The following is an 18,431-nucleotide window of genomic DNA, read 5'->3' on the forward strand; positions in this document are numbered from 1 at the left end:
AGACCCATGTACCTAAAATAGAAGTAGCTGTTCATGGCAATGGAGACATCAGTCATAAGGACAGCAAGGCTGGCTCCCTCACAGAGAAAGGGTGTTGTGTCAGTGTGGGGACTCCATGGGTAAAACTTGAAGGATTTAGCATCCCTGCGCCTCTGCCCTCTGGCTGAGTTGTGTCAACTGGTCGAAGGGCTAGCAGGGAGAAGGTCAAGAGGAGATAGACAGGGAGACACTGTCCCTTCCTCAGGAAGCCAAGCTGGAAAGAATTTCACTGGACTGAAGCTCTATCAGTGCAACACATGGAGGGAGCAGTCTGGGAAAGTTGAACACCTCATGGATCACCTCCAGGGTGCTCAGGAGAGACTTCAGATACAAACCAGGTTCATCTCCTGTCTCTGGGATGCTCAGTTTGCTGTATGTGGTGATCACTGCTATTGGGCGGTGTGCAGATAGGCATTCATATATATACGTATATATGTGTGTATATATATGTATATGGGTCTATATATAAGACAATTTGTACTACTTCACTGTGCCTAATTTTAAACTTTTAGCAGCAGAGACTTCAGGTGGATGCCAGCACCTGAGAAATAGTATGTAAACTTACTCATCAAGAGAAGAATTGTTATTAAGTCCCCTTTGCAGGTAGGTGGACTGAGGCAAAGCTGAGGTAACGTGGCTGAAGGAACCTTGGCAACAGGAACAGAAAAACTAAGGACTGCAGTGGAGGTCACTGGCCGGCTCTGAGGCCACATACAGCCTTTCATGTTGTACAGCTGTGACAGAAAATGAGTTCCCAGCTTTCTAGACCTGCTCTCTGGAACTTGAATTTCATGCCTGTCAACATTTTCCAGTTTGAGGCAGAAATCTCCCAGCTGACATCCTGTTTCCTATCTACAGAGATCCTGAAAGAAAGATCCACCTGGAAGTGCATTTTTGTGGTGGAAAATGCAAAGCTGTAAGAGAAGAACCAAGCTGTTCTAACTGGGGAGAGCGGGGAGAGGGAAGTAATGATTAGAGCAAAGTTAGCGGCTAAGTGAAGGAAGGATACAGAGGTGCAAGCAAAAGTGGGAAAATATGTGCAGAAAATGTAGAAAGTAGAGCACAGCCAAAAAATACAGAGTTCCACCCAACAGGAAACTGTACATAGCTCTAAGACATACCAGAGAAAGCAGAAGATGTGTTAACAGAAAGGAAAGTGAAGAAGAAAACACCAGACATCACCAGCTGGCATCATCTTGACTGAGAAATTCACAGGCGCGTTTTTCAGTGCCAAGAAAACACAGCACCGGGGATTTAAAAGGCACTTTGGTATCAGGCTCTGACCCTCTGGTCCTGAGCCCTTCTCAACTTCTGACAGACACACCGCTCGCTGCAGCGAGGATACCATGGTGTGCATGACATATTTTGTATTCTCCTGGGCCACATATGCTTCTCCTTCAAAACAACTGTTGTCTTTCAGCTTTTTCCCTGTGAGGGAATAAGCTTCCTTTGGACCAAAGCACAAGATTTCCTGTCTGTCGCCTGTATGCCATTACACCATCTCTCCTTCCCCCGGGGACCACGGCTCTGTGTATGCTCCAGAAAGGGGCAGCCCTGCAGCGTTGGAAAAATGTGGGTTTTCGGTCCCGAGCACATCCTTAGTAGCACCAAGAGGAGAGCAGGGAAACACCCCCATCAGCACCAAAATCAGGGCTGCCTGCCTGCACCCACCCCAGCACGGAGGCTGAACAATGTGCTCCACAGTCAAACCAACATCCACCAACATGAAGTGGGACCATGGTCGCTGCTGCGGGGCTGACACATGTCTGTCTTGATGCGTGCACCCATTTCTATATGCAGGTTTAAGAGCGCAGGGTAAAATCCCACTCTCACCAACAGCTGAGAAAGTCTGGAGATGCTACTGAAGGTCCTGGGGGGGTACCAGGCATGTAGATGCTTTCATATGAAGTGGTCAGCAGAAGTGAGGCTGCCGCATCCCTGCAAAGATCATTTGGCAGCGGAGGGAGGAGTTTTGCCTAAAGCAGCTGACTTCTGTATAGCTATCTCTGGAAATGTAGATAAAGAACATTTCATACTGGAAAAAAGCCCTGCTGTCAAGTTAGCTATTGGCGCTTTTCATCTTCCATTTCCAAGCAACTGGTTGGATTCTGAATTTGGATGTGTCTGGGACAAGGGAAGTGGTACAAAAGGGACTGGTAATCAAGGAGCGCCTCCAGCTTTCTAACTATAATAAAACACATTCTTGTGCTCTTCTTTGGACACTGATGGCAAAAATCCTACTCTCTAGTAAGAGAGTTGAAATCTGGAATGACGATTGCATCAGTGGAAGGAAGCCAGATTTGCAATGCTGTAAGCGAGCAAAAGATCTGGCTGACAATCAAGACGCAACATTATAATGAAACTTTTGGGGTTGTTTCCTTTTTAATTTTGTCCTAAGTGACTGGGCTACATTCTGATTTCACTTACATCAGGCTATGTCTGACTTTAGGATGCCTCTCATGCAGCAGCAGCATGCCTGAGATCTAAACTCAGTCCTCTGCGTTTCTATTCCCCTCCTAAATATAAATTTCAAGGTGGTAATAAATACTGGAACAAAAAAGATATGTAATTTTAGTGACAGAGAAGCAAATTGATGCTGAATGTATGTGACACTTTTTCAATTTTCCTCTTGTTTTTCCTGATGGTGTTTTGTGCTAAACATTACATTTGCAGATGCAAAATTTAAAGAACACTTTATCTTCAGCACTGAGAAACATAACATGTAATTTGCAGCTTCAGCCAAGAGTGATGGCCTTATTAGTAATGGGAATTTACTGATTAACTGCTGTTAGCAAAACATCATCTTCAAACCCGTTAGTCTGAAACTGGCAGCCGCTCTGTCGGCAGGAGCTTTTTTATTTCATCTCGGGGGAGTTCTATAGAAATATTTCTCATTTAAACAGCTTTAGCCTTGGCCTTTCAATAATTTTTATGGTCTCAACTAATAGGTTAACAATTAGTTAAGAGCAACTATCAGCTTAATGTCAAGTCATTCACAGGGAAAAGTTCAAGGAGAGAAGTAACACTATTTCAAAAGATGGCTTATTTTCGAACAAAGAGCTCCCATCAGTTTAAAAAGCCAGAGGGATAAAAATGAACACAAGAGAGAAATGGAAAAATCAGCAATGGGGGGGAAAGGCCTGGGGTCTGAGCAGGGCCGGGAGAGGGGCTTTTGTCCATTCTCCTACCACCCTGTCCCCTCAGACCCAGCTCTCCATCCCTGCTTGGGATGCGTCTTTCTCCTTCATGCTCTAACAAGGCACTGAGCAAGTCTACAGAGGATATGTATGGTCTTCCTCTTAGCTTCCGCGCCAGATGTCACAGTGGTCTACACACAGCTGGGAAGGAAAGTCCTGCTCAGCCGTTGGTGGCATGTGTGCAGTCAAGATGGCATTGGCAGATAGATGTGTTCATTAGAACGAGTCTCATTGCTGGGGCATGAATGGAGGTTGGGTTTTTTTTCCCCAAGAGCTCTCACACAGACAGATCTTGGAATTATTTGCAGGGTTGAAAAAGTGCGCATTGTTGTTTCCAGAGTAAATGTCTGCTAAACTGGAGCAATCTGATCCTTCTTCTGGATGTGCAGAGTGAGTCAAGGGCGTGGGAAGCAACTCCTATCTCCCAATCACTTCTTCCAGCTTAATAACTCATCTTGCCTGGACATAATTTTTAACCAGAAGTTTTCCTCAGAATACAAGCAAATGAAAATCCTTCCCAGGCATGTTCAGTGTAAATGACTGTGGCAAAGGTGGGCAGGCTTTCCTTGCAGAGATCTGAAAAGGCTGAAACGCCCCTGGCATATTACACTCCCCTTTTGTCTGGTAATACCAGATAAACAGTCTATGCAGGGGACTGCATAAAACTTCATCACCTGCCATATCCCTGCTCTTGGACCATAGCTTCGGGACAGATGTGCGAGAGGTAGACAGCTGGATGAGCAAGTGACTGACTGGTCTTATATGGGGCAAGTTCTTATATGGGGAAGGGCAGTCAGGCCACTGTTGCCATCACACCAGCTAACTAGGGGAAGAAAAGAGCCTGCTATATTTACATAACAATTATAAAGTGCCTCCAAATCTTTGGTTTGCTTTGCACTGCCAGTTTTGGCAAATGGTGTTTCTCTCTCTCTATGCATGTATATATTTATATTATATACATGTATGTATATATGTGTATAGATATATATATTAATCTGTTGCCTGAGATCTAAAACCTGGTCTGTGAGCTGTGCAAGGCAGGAATGCTGATGTCTTATTTCCTTGTGTGATTCCTCATGGAGCTGGGACGTGAGCCCCAGCTGGGATCTTTAGACAGAATAGTAAATGAAACTGCCGCATGGCCCATGTTATTCAGTGATCTTCAAGATCAATGCTGGCTTCCTGAAGTCCAGTCTACTCTGTAGACTTCTTATAATCAAAGGAAGGAGCTTTCTCCCTCCCCCCAGTATTTATTACAGACAGTGTCTGAGCTTCAAACCAAGGCGACAGAGCACTTTGCAGTCACATAAACCAACAATGAAGTTAAATTGCTTCACCTCAGAAACCAGGCTCTACGTGACTTCAGACGACTTCTAAATATATTCAGTCTGAAGGAAAACTTCCTTCTGGCTTTAAAGTCTGGAGATAAAAGAACTGTCTGGTAAAAAAAAGGCAAATTTCTCCTAGCCAGAAGAGCCAAAATGCTGCAGTCGATTGTTTAGGGGCACAAGGTGGGTATATGGCTGAGGTCAGGCTTGTTGTATGAACTGGGTCCTAATGCAGTGACCTGCCAGGAATGTGAGCACCCATGCCGGGGGAAAGGACCCTCCGGTTGTCGGCAGGAGTTGGCCAGGGCCTCGTGCCAACTCTGCCAAGGCCTTTGGCCACTCAGCACCGGGACGTGTACTTCCCTGCTCTTTCTCTTGTCCCTTGAATGAAGGTGCAAGCGACAAGCCACAGCTGGGGATGAACAGCAGCTGGGTTCCTACATATCTCACAAGACTTCAGTTTTGGTCTTAGCGTGGGAAGGAATAGTGTAAGAAGAAACAACTTTAAAACTTTTTTTTTTTGAAGTCTACCTTAAATTAAGGATTCATAAAGAGGGGCCAGAATCAATGAAATCAAGGGGTGACCTGAACCCACTTTTCTTTAGTAGAGTCCCTTGGATACGTTCATCTACTTTTTCTGTAACATTAGGTTTGCAGCTGATTTCTGTCCGATTACAGAGAGTAATAAGAAGATAGGACCCAAAGACTATTACCCAGGGGCCTATTCTCGTTTTCACTGATGTGAACGGCAAACTGACTTCAAGGGAAACTTCATCATGCTGTAGTGTTGATAGCATCATAGAGGAAAGTGTAATTAAAGGGCAAAAAAGAGGGCAATCATTCAATCCAATGTATTTCTTGGATAGCTAGAGCCGACTCTACTTAACAGGGAAAGCATTTCTTATATTCTAGGGGAAGTTTTTAATGGTAGTTGAGCAAGATTTTTTTGGCTCTTTTTCAGGCTTTTTATTGAGACATTGCTAGAGTATTCCACTAGCTGCCTGTGTGTAAAGTGGGCAGATCAACCTTGAAATATTATGGTCTTGGGACAAATCTTGCTCTTGTTTTCTCCCCAGTGTAAATCCAGAATAACAGTAATGACTTCAGCTGAGCCACTTCAGATTTACATCAGCATAAATGAGAGCAGGGTCTGCCTATGCAGATGCAGCCTGAGGGATTAGGAGTCTGCCTGTGTGTTGTACCCTTGCTTCAAATTGACACCCTAGCCTTAATTCAGTGGAGAACCAAAGAAACTGCTTGCCCTGCAAATGAGCATTGATGCTAATGTATTGCAGCAGGGATTTATCAACAGGCTGACACCTCAGTATCCATCTCTTATTTGCATAGCAGAGAAATATGAATTAAAATGCGAGATTAGCTCTGCACTGGTCAGGATAGGAGGTAATTCTGGCATTAGCAGAGCTGCAGGCTGAGCAACAGGGAATGTGGAATTTGGTAGGTAAAAGTGCTTTGTGTGTCCATGAACACCTCGGGTGTGTAAAGACTGAGACCAGGCCCTTATTTAAAAAATACAGTTTATTAGATAAAACATACATAGAACCAAGTAAATCCAATTTTTTATTAAAAATACAGAAATCATTTTGCAATAGTAAAAGAAAGTACTGGCTTTTTCTATGAAACATAAATCTGAAGGTTTGGGACATTTTCACTTTATCACAGCCTGTCCCCCTCCATACTACATTCTTAAACATACTGCATCAAATTGTGAAACCCAAACAAAAGGCTGTTGTACAAAATTAAGAACGTTTAGACCCAGTAATACTCAGCTTAATTAAGACGCAAACAGTAGCATACAGCACACAGAACAGTCAATATACAGCTATACATTAAAACATGCCTCTAAATAGTGACAGAGAATCCACTGGAAGGAATAAGTTACAAATAATAAAAAGCAATGTCTGAAGAAATAAAAAAAGGAATCACAGTTTGACACTATATTTTTTAAATGGTTGCATATGTACTGAAACACTGTACATATTAAGAATGAATATATTGGACCCACCCATACAGAACATGCTAAATCAACAGTTATTATTTTGCTTGGGTGTGTGAATATGTATGAGGTGTACATATGGTCGGCAGGTGCATATCTGTGTACATACATCAGACCTCTGCGTACATACACGTAGAAAGGCACACACCTCTACAGCTGAAGACAAATCACTTCAATAAAACCCTTTGAGGCAGGGTGAGAGCAATACTAATATGCTGTTTGTCATAATCGTGCTGCTCCTGGGACTCCAGGCATTTTATTCGCATGTTATTCTCACCTGTAAGTTCCGCATTCGTTTTACCTCAGCTTTCCCTTGTCTGCATATTTGCAAAGTGAATACAAAAGTATTCAATATAATGCAGTGTTCACTGTTGGAGATGATTTATTAGGGGAGGTTTTGATAGCTGAGAAGCAGCAAAGTATTAAAGGGTTTGCATTGCTTTTCCAATAAGTGGAACTAAGGAGCAGATGTTTCCCCCCTGATTATTGTTAGCATCATATGGTAATCCTGGCATAATTAATAATATACCCTATATGTCATCTTTAGTAAGAATTCTTGGTCGAAAATGGAGAAGGCTTGCATTAAGAAAAATCATAGGCATCTAAGCCTACGAAGGCATCTAAGCAACCCAAATAGTTTATCACCTCCTGACAATAATAGAAAAATAAAGTAATGCTAAAAATGGTGCTAAGTAAAATGAATGGATAGCAGAATGAAGATTAAGTGAAAGAATTACTCAGGCTTCACAGAATTAGAAATTATCTAGATTCAGAAAAGCACGTCGAGCAGTCAAATTGAAACAAAGCTCAAGACTCATGGCAGTGATACAAAGGTGCAGGCTTGGCATTTTGCAAGACTGCACTGCTGCATTGGGACCTTGAGGTGGTCGCAGGGTAAGATGCTTTTTGTTTCTCTCTCGTTGAAAGAAAGCAAAACGAAACAGTGCTGAGGCAAAGGTGTGTAAAAGATGAACACAGAAGTCCTGACTGTTCTCTCACCGGTGAGTGCGACATCGGTACCCTCTCACTGACGCTGGTGGGGACGGTCTAGCTTTATATCAGCATCAAAAAGAAGCAGCCTAGGAGGGTTTACACAGCAGGACATGATCGAAACACCCTGGAAAGCTGGGTGGTGCTGTGCGTTGGGGATGGGGCAGGAGGGACCGTTGGAGGGCAGCGGTGGGTGCACTGAGGGCAGCTGACGCAGTCTTTTCTTTCCAAGGGGGCACCCAGGCAGCATCACTCGTGTCGCAGCCCACGGGGCTGCCGCTAACAATGTTATACTGACGGTGAAATAAACCCAGCTGCCTTTTGCCATCTAGGAGAGAGTAGGAGCCTGGTGACACCAGCGTGGCAGCGCCGGCTGGAGTAAAACCGGGGACAACAATGGAAACAAGTGGGACAGTCTGAGCCAAGGACTTTCAAAATACATCAGTCTTATATACACCTCACATCGAGTCACAAGAACTAAGACTGAAGTCAGCATCATTCAAGCCCATAATCTCATCACGACAGCACATTTTTATTAAAAAGGAAATCTCATTATTTACATTCTATTTTTAATATACAGGCTGGCAGGTGAAGGAAGCCTGGTGAGCTAGTGTACACGAGCTGATTTTTCTGTTTCGAGAGCAGTAGTCAGAGAGGAGAAGCCTGTGCCACATGCTGGACAGGCTCCTGTTAGCTCCTGTGGGATTTGGATGAGAGCAGTCACCAATGCATTTTGCTAATGATGTGAGATGTGGAGATGTTGCATCTATCAGTAGTAAGTGCTATAGGCTGTAATCAATTTGGGAGTGACTGAATGCAAGATATTCTGAGCTTGAACTCTTGATTGTAACCCAATTGTTTGTATATTCAGGGTTTTTTCTCTCTGGCAGATTTTGTATATGCTTGAAAAAATTAAAATAACTATATAGTCCCTTGATATCTGATGTCCCTTACAAAATGTGTATTCCTAAGTTTGTACAGTCCGGGAAAGAGATGTCACTCACCTTTCAAGGAGGGTGAGATTAATACACAGTAGATATGTAAAAAAGTCCAAGATTGTAAGATACCTGCAAGATGTGATGAAAGCAGCCCTACTTATACAGCTGCTGCAGACACTGAGGCTTATCTAGCAAATTACAGAACATTAAAAATCAAAGCTAACATACTTTGAGCCCAATTAGCAATACAAAAAAATCATAGCTGCACATACATCAAAAAAGCCCTGTACATGCTTCACTAGCCTTGGAAGCTAATGCTGATGACTTGGAAGAGATCTCAGAGCAGCATTTAAAAAAAAAAAAGAGCAGGAGTTGCGCTATTTTGTGGCCTTATTTAAGGCTGCCACTTTCCAGCTGGATAGAAACTGTTCTGCTCTCATCCTTCACACTGTTTGGAAACAGAGACCCAGAGCCAAAATCTGATCTCATTCCTACTGGTAGAAGTATGCAGTAGCCCCACAGAAGCTGCAGTCATTACCCTAAACTCACACTTGTGCATCCATGTGTGAATCTGCCCTGCGTTATTGCACATATTTCAGTATGAAGGATGATGCTGTAAATATTGCAATGCCAGTTGCCACGTGGATTTTCTCACAGCACATAATGTAGGCTTACAAGCGTGGCCTTCCCTCCCTGCCGATTTTGTCTATCCTACCATTTTCTCCCAGCTGGCCAACGCCGCTTCTCTTCTTCCTCCAGCCGGATGGCTCTTTCCTACCTCCTAGTGTCCTTATCATTGGCAATGGGCACCTCTTCTTTCCAACCAACTTTCTGATGCTGGCTGAAAGCAAGCTGGACCTTCTCCAGGTCTGGGGGCGTGATGCTGGTGGCTCTGTACTCAGCACTCAGCGATGCTCGCACCTGCCTAATGGTGTGCCATTCGCAGGGCCAAGCCTGGTCCACGTGGCCATCAGCAACAGGGCAGGAGCCAGCGTTCATCCCAGTGAGGAGTGTAACTGGGACTGTTCAAACCAATACGCGTTTAAACAGCTTGAATATCAAGAGGCAGCACAGGAAAAGACGGAAGATAGAGGGGAAAACTGCACTCACCCTGCTTAAAAGTGCTGAGCCTTTAATGAGGTATTTATTGCAAATAGTCATCAGCGAACTAGTTAAAAACCATCCTCAAAAAGTGCCTTTCATGCTGGTGAATGAAAGCAGTGGAAGGTTTTTTGTGCGAGATAAAGAGCATGTAAAAAAAAATACAGGCAACCTAATTCAAAGATGTCAGCATGTGGTAGGCTTTGTCGCAGCAGAACTGGACCTAGACTCTCTTGTGAAGGGCACTTGATTGAAAGGAAAGAAAGGGTTGCAGAAAACCACAGAGAAAGAGAGAGGGAAAACAGATATAGATGGAAGAGCAGGGAAGACCCAAAAGGTAGAGAAGGAGTTGCAGCAGGGGTGAAGGAGACACTTACGTGGTCACTGAAAGATGGAAAGGAAGGAAAAGAAGAGATGCTGCAAGAAAGGAACAGAGGAGGAAAAAATGGAAGTAACTACAGTGGGGTGATAGGAATGGAAAGAGGAGGGAAGTTCCAGGGGAAAAGACTAGAGAGCAGAGGAAGACTAAGATGGAGAAGAATGAGGGCAGGGTGAAGGACTAACTGACCTTTAAAGGCCCATGTGGGTGCTATTTTTCAGGAGCATAAGGAAGATGTAGGCAAGGGCTCTGTGAAGAGTAAGTCAGATGTGGACAGCACAGGGAGAAAGACTGGAATACGGTGAGAGCGGGCAGTCTTGTGGGTAAGGCACTAGATTCAGACCAGGAGGTCTGGGTTCAAACTCCTGGCTTCACCAAAGGTCAGGTTTAACGATGCTGGGAAGGAGGCAATACAGTTCACCTTCATGGAAGCTTTGCTTTATTTTTCTCAGTGTTCTGCTATTTTCCCCTCACATGGCTGTGGGAAATTTGTGCCATCGACTTCTATCTGTTTTCAGCAGTTATCTGCAACAGGGAAGGAAAACTGCCTCTAGGAAACCCTTCTCCTTAGGTTGTCTCTTTTGCCTCATGAAGTTGTCAACTCTCTAGGGCAGGTTGAGTGTCTTATAGCATGCCTGCACAGTGTCAGACACAATCTCTATGTGTTGTGACACAAATACTGATAGTGAGTTTTGATAACAGCAGCCAAACATGCTTGTATTTGAACAGTTAGTATTGTCAGAGGGTAGATCAGATACTGATCTCATTTACACTGGTAAAAATGTGGAATAACGCTACTAAATTTACAGCAGGGTCAATGGAAGACTGGAAGTTACGTTGGCTTCTTGTAAGCTTATAGACTGGTTTCTGAGAGGCATAAAATGAAAAGCCAGTGTATGTCCACCTGCTACACAGCTATGGCTATAGCTGCTTTCTGAAGTTTTTGTGCCCCAAGAAAAAGAAAAAAAAAAGACATTGTTCTTTAAATAGTGACTCTTACCAAGCTGATCAGAAGCCTTCTGGATGCTACAGCACATTAGAAAAGCCATGAAGAAGACAGATAGGTTTTAGAGACAGTCATTTCGTTCCATGGAACCTGGACACATGGATCAATTCACAATACTGCCGCTGCAGCAAATGCTCAGGGCCATAAAACACATTACAGATCAGGAAACCATCAGAGTGAGGGATAAAATTAATCACTAGTCTTTCACTGGCTTGGATTCACTGCAATTCACAAGCCTCTTTTCTCCCCTTCTCCTATGTTTCAGCTGAAAGACACTGAAAACTGTGAAACTGCTCCACTCTGAAATGTCCTCATTCCTGTACTGCTTGGACTTCAGATTTTTCCCATTCCCCACTCTTTTAGAGATCTCTGACAATAGGAAATTGGTTGCCTGTATTTCACGTTCAAAAAGAAAAGGGCAGCAGTTTTACATAACACCAAGAGAAAACTCTGGGTAATAAAGACATACTGCTCTATGCAGGGAAAGTTCAACACAAACCTGGAGTCGGGGCACAAACTCCACGGGAGCCCCAGTGAAGCCTGGGACTTGCCCATTTTTGAAGCCCATCCTTCCTAGCTGCTCTGCCCTGCTCTTATTTAACTTGCTTTACAGCCTGTCTGTGCAGCCAGGCAAGCCTCCCTGAGCAACACGCACACACGCACTCGCCTGTCCAGCCTCAAATGCTGCTTTTTGGCAGCTGCCCCTAGACCAAGAGGAGCAAGACTCTGTAGTCAGAGATGGAGTCTCTTGTGAAGTCCTGTGAGCTATTCCTGTCCGATTATGGCACTACCAAGAGACTCAACTGTTTGAAGTATGATGAAGTGCTGTGGATGCTGAAGGAGCCAAAAACTGTGGGTCACTGGGACTGATTTTGAAAAGTTTTATTTTTAAATTCCACCTAGGGCTTTGCCTCAGGAACTTGTGGAAATCTCCCAGTGAAGTCATGTTCAAATCAGGGCAAGTTTCTGCCTAGTGGCACGGCTGAAATCCTCAGCGCACAGGCTTTGGTTTGCTGCGAAGTGGAAAACCCAAACCACCCTTCATGAAACTCGTAGCTAAAACACAAAGCTAACTGGAGAAGGTGTCGGGATCAGGTAGAGGTGCAGCTGGAAGAGCTCTCTACCAGGAAGCTAGCAGCTCTCCCGGGAGCAGGGGAGAGGGGGCTGGCCAGCGGCGGCTGTCTCCGCTCTTTGTAAGGGAGGATGAAATAGCTTGTTAGGCTTTAGTTACTATGGGATGTGGCTGAAGCTTGACCTGGTTTATGAGCCAAGCCCTGGTCTTATGAATTCAACAGAAAAACTTACGCGGACCTCAGTGGGACCTGGGTTTGGCCTAACATGCTTTATTTAGCGTCTTGAGCGAGGGAAACATTTTTCTTTAGATTACAGTTGAAAGATTCTTGGGTTTCAGCTTAAGTCTTATGGTGGCAGTGTATTGCACACTCATATTTCTTTCTTTTTCTTTAATAAATCACATTTCTCCTGCACTTAGCCTCTGACCAAAACCTGTCTGCTTGAACTGCAATAAGCCTGGCCAGTCAGCGATGTCTCTGCTGAAAGCGATCCCCTCCAACCACACCGTGCATGCACCGGCTGACCTCCGCGCTACCACATCCCCACCCACCCCTGGAGCTCCAGGCACCTGGTGGGGAGCGGAGGCTCTGGGAGCGCAGGGAGGCAGAGACAGCAAATTCACGTTTGCGTAGCCGTGCTTCTGAGGCACGGGGATTTGCTGGAGCTGGGGCCAGAATGAGCAAGTTGTGCTAGAGTCTATCAGATTTGTGAAGTACAGATGTGATAATACCACTGCAACCACAAAAGAATTTACAACAGGAAGCGTTGCAGCTGTTGCTTATTAGCATTAGTACAAATTACACAAAGCAAATTGCTAGCAGACATGTTTCCATAATATTTAACTCATGGCAGTGAATAAAAGTGATTCTTTTTCAAGCAAAATTTTAGATTTCCAAGGGAATCGGTTTCCAATTGTCCATGAAGGGAGCATGGATTAGAGAGCAGCATGCAACTATTGCGAGGCATCAGAGGCAACGTGTGCAGCAACTTGCCTGTTTTCTCTGGCGAAGGTGTGCGAATTTGGGACCATATTTCTTTGTGAGAGAAGGAAAATCCGTACGGCTTCATATGACCCAATTACCAGCGACGGGGAGTGATGGTGTGTGGGCCCCATTCTGGAGCTGCCGCAGTAAGGTTCTGCACACAGAAGTGCTTGGAAAGGAAGGGAGGCTCTTGCTGACCTGCCATTTCCTTGAGTTTTTGCCCCCAAAGTGCTTATTATGACTTATTTCCCTAGCAACCTCAAGCCTGTTGATGTGGAAGCAGCCTGCGCCAGCAGAGCAATCCCCTAACACAAGCTCAGGAGGGTGGATTTGGAGACAAAATCCGCACAGCAACAGACTGAACGTGCAGACTGAAACATCAGGGTGCAATCCCTGAACAACTGACAGCAAAAGCCCCTGGACCGAAACCCTGGGCACAACACCTCTCCAGCCAAACCAGTTTCAAGCCAGGCTAGCGGTGGGTTTTGGTGCTGCCGTACCTGCCACCCTGTTGCTCCAGCCAGCGGCAGGCAGCCCATTCGGGCACCTCCTCTGCCTCCCTTCTTGCTGTATGGGGAAGAGCTGAGCCACCAGCCCTGGGGAGGGAGGCTGTAGTTCAGAGAGGGGAGGTGCCCAAAAAGCATTTAATTTTAAGTAATAAAAAGGGGCCATTTAATTATTGCCTCCCTCTCCGGTGCCAAGGCAGGACTGGTTGCATCCTGGTGGATGTCTGACCCCAGAGATGCTCCTCCATGGGGTGACCTGGGGGGGTCACCCAGGGGTTCCTGGAGGGGCTGATGTCTTTTTCCAAATAGAAGCCATTCAAGAGAGAGAAAGGAGGAGGAAAAAAAAAGAAGGCACTAACTAATTAAGTGAAGGTTTTGGGGGGTGTTTGGGCGAGGTAATAGCTGACAAATCCACCTCTGAGCTTGCTCGGCCCCCGAAGGGTGCAGCCGGGAAGGGGAAGGCGCTGCACCCCGTGGGTGGGAAGGGGCCATGGGGTGGCTGTGCCAGGGTGAGAGGAAAGGCCATCCATGGGTGCCGGAGTCGGGGCCAGGCTTCGGAGCTGCTTCCTCTCTAAAACAGTACACCTGCTCCTGCGCTGTCCTTTCATCCTGCCTTACCCGAGCCTTACTGGTTGAACTGGAGGATGGCTTGTGCTCCTGCCGCTGATCCAACAGAAGCATCTTTTCATGCCAAAATTGCTGATTATTGCTGGTTTTGCTAGTAATGTTCTACTTAATCTCTCACAGCCATCCTTTCTTTAAGAAGGAAAGAAGTGCAACTCATGAAGACTGCTGACAACCTATAGAAATTCAGCAATCAGTTTAAGGGCAAAAACAGCCCAGAGTGATGCTTTACATGCCAGTCCCAAGGGTGCCTGCCTGCATTAATCATGTTGAGCGAAGCTGCTAACACTGCAAAGGCTGCCGCGCTCTTCAGCCTGCCAGGCAAGACAGCGGGCTCAGAGAGGTGGAGGCATTCCCACAGGCATTTCTTGAAACTCAGCTAGGTCTGGCTGGGGAAGGAGGCGTTTGTTGGTGTGAGAGAAGAGGCCGTGACAGCGGGTGGGTGGGAAGGCAGCGTGGCTGACCAGCGTCGCAGCAGAGGCTGAGCTGGCGGGCCATGCTAGATGCAAGAAGCTGGTCTGCCTGGGACCGCTGGCTCTGTTCTCCTGATGCCTGGCACTTGAGCAAGGGAAGAGCTCTCCCCAGAGCCTTAGACTATGCCTGCTTGCTTCTTTTATTTTAAAGCAAATGCTCACAATGTATTGAAACTGCCTGAAGCAACCAAAGTGCCTTTTGATCCAGCTATGAGTGCTTAGAAGTAGAAAAGAAGCACATGTATTGCTTTTAAGGGTATGCACATCCACCCACCTGTTGGGAACAGTTCAAAAATACAACTGAATTGGCTGCAGTCTGAAGCCAGAGCTATGAACAGAATAGCAAGCGAATTTGTACAAGCAATGTCTAAAGCAGCAGCTAATGGAGAAGTGGCTGACATGCATGTTCTGGCTCTTTAGTGCTTGTTCTGAGGAAATGGCCTGACACCCTCGGCACAGCAGAGCTGTTTAACTACCCTCACTGACAAGACTTGAAAGAGAAAAATTAGTTATAATTGCAATATTACTGCAGTAATGTTTGCCTCCTAATTGCCTTTCAGTGAAAAAAAAAAAATGCGGTGAGGCATTTCTGTTATAAGCGCTACTTACATGTAAAATGAATCCACTAACAGCCTCCCCCGTAAAAACCAGAACATTAAATATCATGGCCTGGACAGTCCTGTCATACCTACAAGTGTCATACCGAATGAGATAGCACCACTGACTGTATACATCAGACACATACATGAAAACTATTTCAGCATATTAAATGTAGAAACATCATTGCCACTAAGGAGTCTATAAATATTGCGTTGGTATTATCAGCCTTCTGAGCTGTAATGTCGGGTGGAGGGAAGGAGTGAGACACACAGCTAAATGGGAAGGAATCTTGCTCAGGAAAGTGTGTAGCTGGGGGGGTTCCCCCAGTCTCAGAACAAAATGCGAGGTTACAGATTCTCCAGGAAAATACAATAAAATGCAAAGATCTTCTTGGAACAAAAATGTTCCATTTCCAAAATGTCAAAATGATGTTTTGACATTACCAAAAGCTGTAGTTTCAGTTAAATAGAATTTTACATTAGAAAGTGACATGCTTTTATGAAGAGTTTTGATTTTGACAAAGTGGGATTTTCCAGCATTGAAGCCATCTGATACATTCTAACCAGCTCTGACTACTGATATACTACAGCCAGGTGGATTTCTAAGTGGAGGAATTAAAATCATCTTTTGAAAAAAAGAGAGGTTAACTAAATTCAAAATTATGGGGGGGGGGGGGGGGAGAAAAAGATTGTTTGAGGACTGTCTGAAGGTGACATTACTAATACAGTAAGATTTTTACATATTTGGGGGATTGTTGTGGGGAAGAGATCCATTTATTAAAAGATGTAAGAGTGAAAAATGACCTGTACAGGTTTGGTGTTGATGTGAAGTCACCTCTGCCTCAACCAGACAGCTGGCTGAACAGATTTCCATTCTCTACACCATGGGCACAAAGTGATGCGGGTGGTTGTTACCTTCCAAGCATCGGCACATTTAGGGTTCAGTATATTACATCACTGGATTGTATACAACTTTTCATTTAACACACTTATTCAGCTATTCCTACTAAAAGTGTTTCAGCATGCAGACAGGATTTGCTGAAAGCTGGTCAGTCCTGTAAAGATCCAATCCTGCAAACGTATGCAGACAACTTTTTTAATTTGGGGGAGTAGTCCCCAAGAGTTTAGTGAAAGTCTTGTGGGATATGGTTTCTCATGTTGTTAAGGATTTTCAGGATTAGGTCTTGAACTAGTATCTTTTTGTAGGAGTTGTAGTCTAGCAATGTGCACCAAGTTGAATTTTACTCCATGAGGTATTTTTGGTATTATTCTGTTCTTCATAAACAGGGTCAGACAGTATGATGTCTTGCATATTATCAGGACCCCATTTCTCAATTCAGTTGAGGCTAGCTTTAAAATAACCTGCATGACTTACAAACACATGCTACCACTCCTTGTCACACACTAAGGGTTTAAACTGTATGGATGTGTCCCTTTATCATCCTCCTTTGTGAAGGATGAAAATGAGGGCGTACCCATGCCACAAATTACCTCCTCAGCCAGAGACCTGTCCTCTCCCACCTGGCGATGTGGAATATTAATGAGCACTTTTTGGATTTGTGTAAGAGGCAGAAGAGCATTATTTTTAATCCACTTGAGATGGTAAAGCCTGGCACATCTGCATGTGTGATGAAAGCCACAGCGCAATCAGGAACCAACCCTACAGCGTCCACCCTGGACCTGACCATCGTTGCAAAGTGCAGAGATGTGCCCTGCATTGATAGCTCCACCTGGGGAATGTTTCCGCCCAGCTCCCTCGCTTTTTAAAAATGCAGACAAAACCAAAACCAGAAATTCTGCTTTTTCTTAGAGTGCCACAAACTGTACGCCAGGCAGAAATGGCTCAGGGAAGGGAGGGAAGGGAGCCGACAGCTGAGCACGCCAGACACCGTGGGAGCCATCCGCCCCCTCTTCGGCATAACGGGAAACATCCTGTCAGAAACACTCTCTGCATTTGGGCTTTTCTTGAATTAATTATCCGTAAACGGTGACGGGCTTATCCTGCTGGGAGCCTGCGATTCCTTGTCGGTGCTCATAGATGTGCTCGATAGGAGAGTCGTGATGGTCAAAGCTCATCAGAAAGAAAGCACCACGGCATCAGAACTCCAGCCTCAAGTATATTAGGGCTGCTCCCTCTAGTGGGAAAAAGTACTTTAGCTGCAACACCCCCCCTTTTTCCCCCCTATTTTCTTCTTTTTTTTTTTTTTAACTTTCTTTTTCTCCCCCCCCCCTCCTTTTTTTAAACTGAAGAATTCAAGTTTTCCAGATAGTGCAAGACATGGGGCAGTTCCCATCAGACAACAGGTGACCAAACGCCGCGCTCTTCCGACCCTTGAGCAGCGGTGGTGGAGCTGGAGCCCACCCAGCTGATGCAGGTCAGCGGTTACTCCTCCGAGGTGGGCCCGTGGCAAGTGAGAGACTCTTGGTTAGTCTTCCAGCAGTCCTCAGCGTATGCCGTAGCTGTGTTTGGTTTTGATTTCCCACTTCTGATTACAAAAATAGGACTTACTATAATCATAATAATACTAATGATAAAAAATAATTATTGTAATTATATACTTTTTGGCAAATCATTAACACAAAGCAGCCCAAAAGACCCCATTGGATTAAAAAAAGGTGACAATGCACAAATGTTAAAAAAGACAAAGTCTTTGTTAAAAAAGAAGGAAAACCAATCTGCAAATGAATGCATTTCTGTAAGGCAACATGTTACCTTTAGTTTTCTGTCCAGATTTAGGTCAGGTTCTGTTGTTGTTCAAGAAATTGTTAGAACTTGGCTTGCTTGAGCTTATCAATGTGGTAACACAGTTTCAGCGCAGGTCCCAGTTTCAGCCCCAGGTATTTCATGATCATGTCACTTTTCAGCAGCAACAAAGCATTGCCATCAATCTCCTGGTTTTAAAAGAAAGAAAGAGAATCAAAATGTGTCAACCCCCTTCCAGTGCTGCATCCTGATACATTAAACAAGGTGAATCAGAAATAGCATATCTTTTAGCGTAGAGGTAGCTGAAATGTCATGCATTTTGAAATCCCATTTAAAAAAATTGAAATCTGAGGTATGATAGAAGGAAACTCTATAAAGGAGAGGTTAATCAAATAGTATGTTTTATACTTCAGGAACTATAAGATCTGTCTAGGTTTTCAATTATTTTGTGATTAAAACATGAGGATTATTTAAAA

General features: G+C 44.6%; 1 protein-coding gene across 1 annotated transcript in view; it reads right to left on the reverse strand.

Moving 5' to 3' along the window:
- Positions 1–18,017: 18,017 nt before the first annotated feature.
- Positions 18,018–18,431, reverse strand: part of SCML4 (Scm polycomb group protein like 4) — a 46,921-nt gene continuing 46,507 nt past the window's right edge. The window contains exon 7 of the mRNA XM_069804985.1: positions 18,018–18,143. Coding sequence (XP_069661086.1) covers positions 18,018–18,143 — 126 coding nt within the window. The remainder of the gene's footprint in view (positions 18,144–18,431) is intronic.

The sequence above is a fragment of the Haliaeetus albicilla genome, chromosome 17 (assembly GCF_947461875.1).
Source record: "Haliaeetus albicilla chromosome 17, bHalAlb1.1, whole genome shotgun sequence".
Taxonomy (NCBI): domain Eukaryota; kingdom Metazoa; phylum Chordata; class Aves; order Accipitriformes; family Accipitridae; genus Haliaeetus; species Haliaeetus albicilla.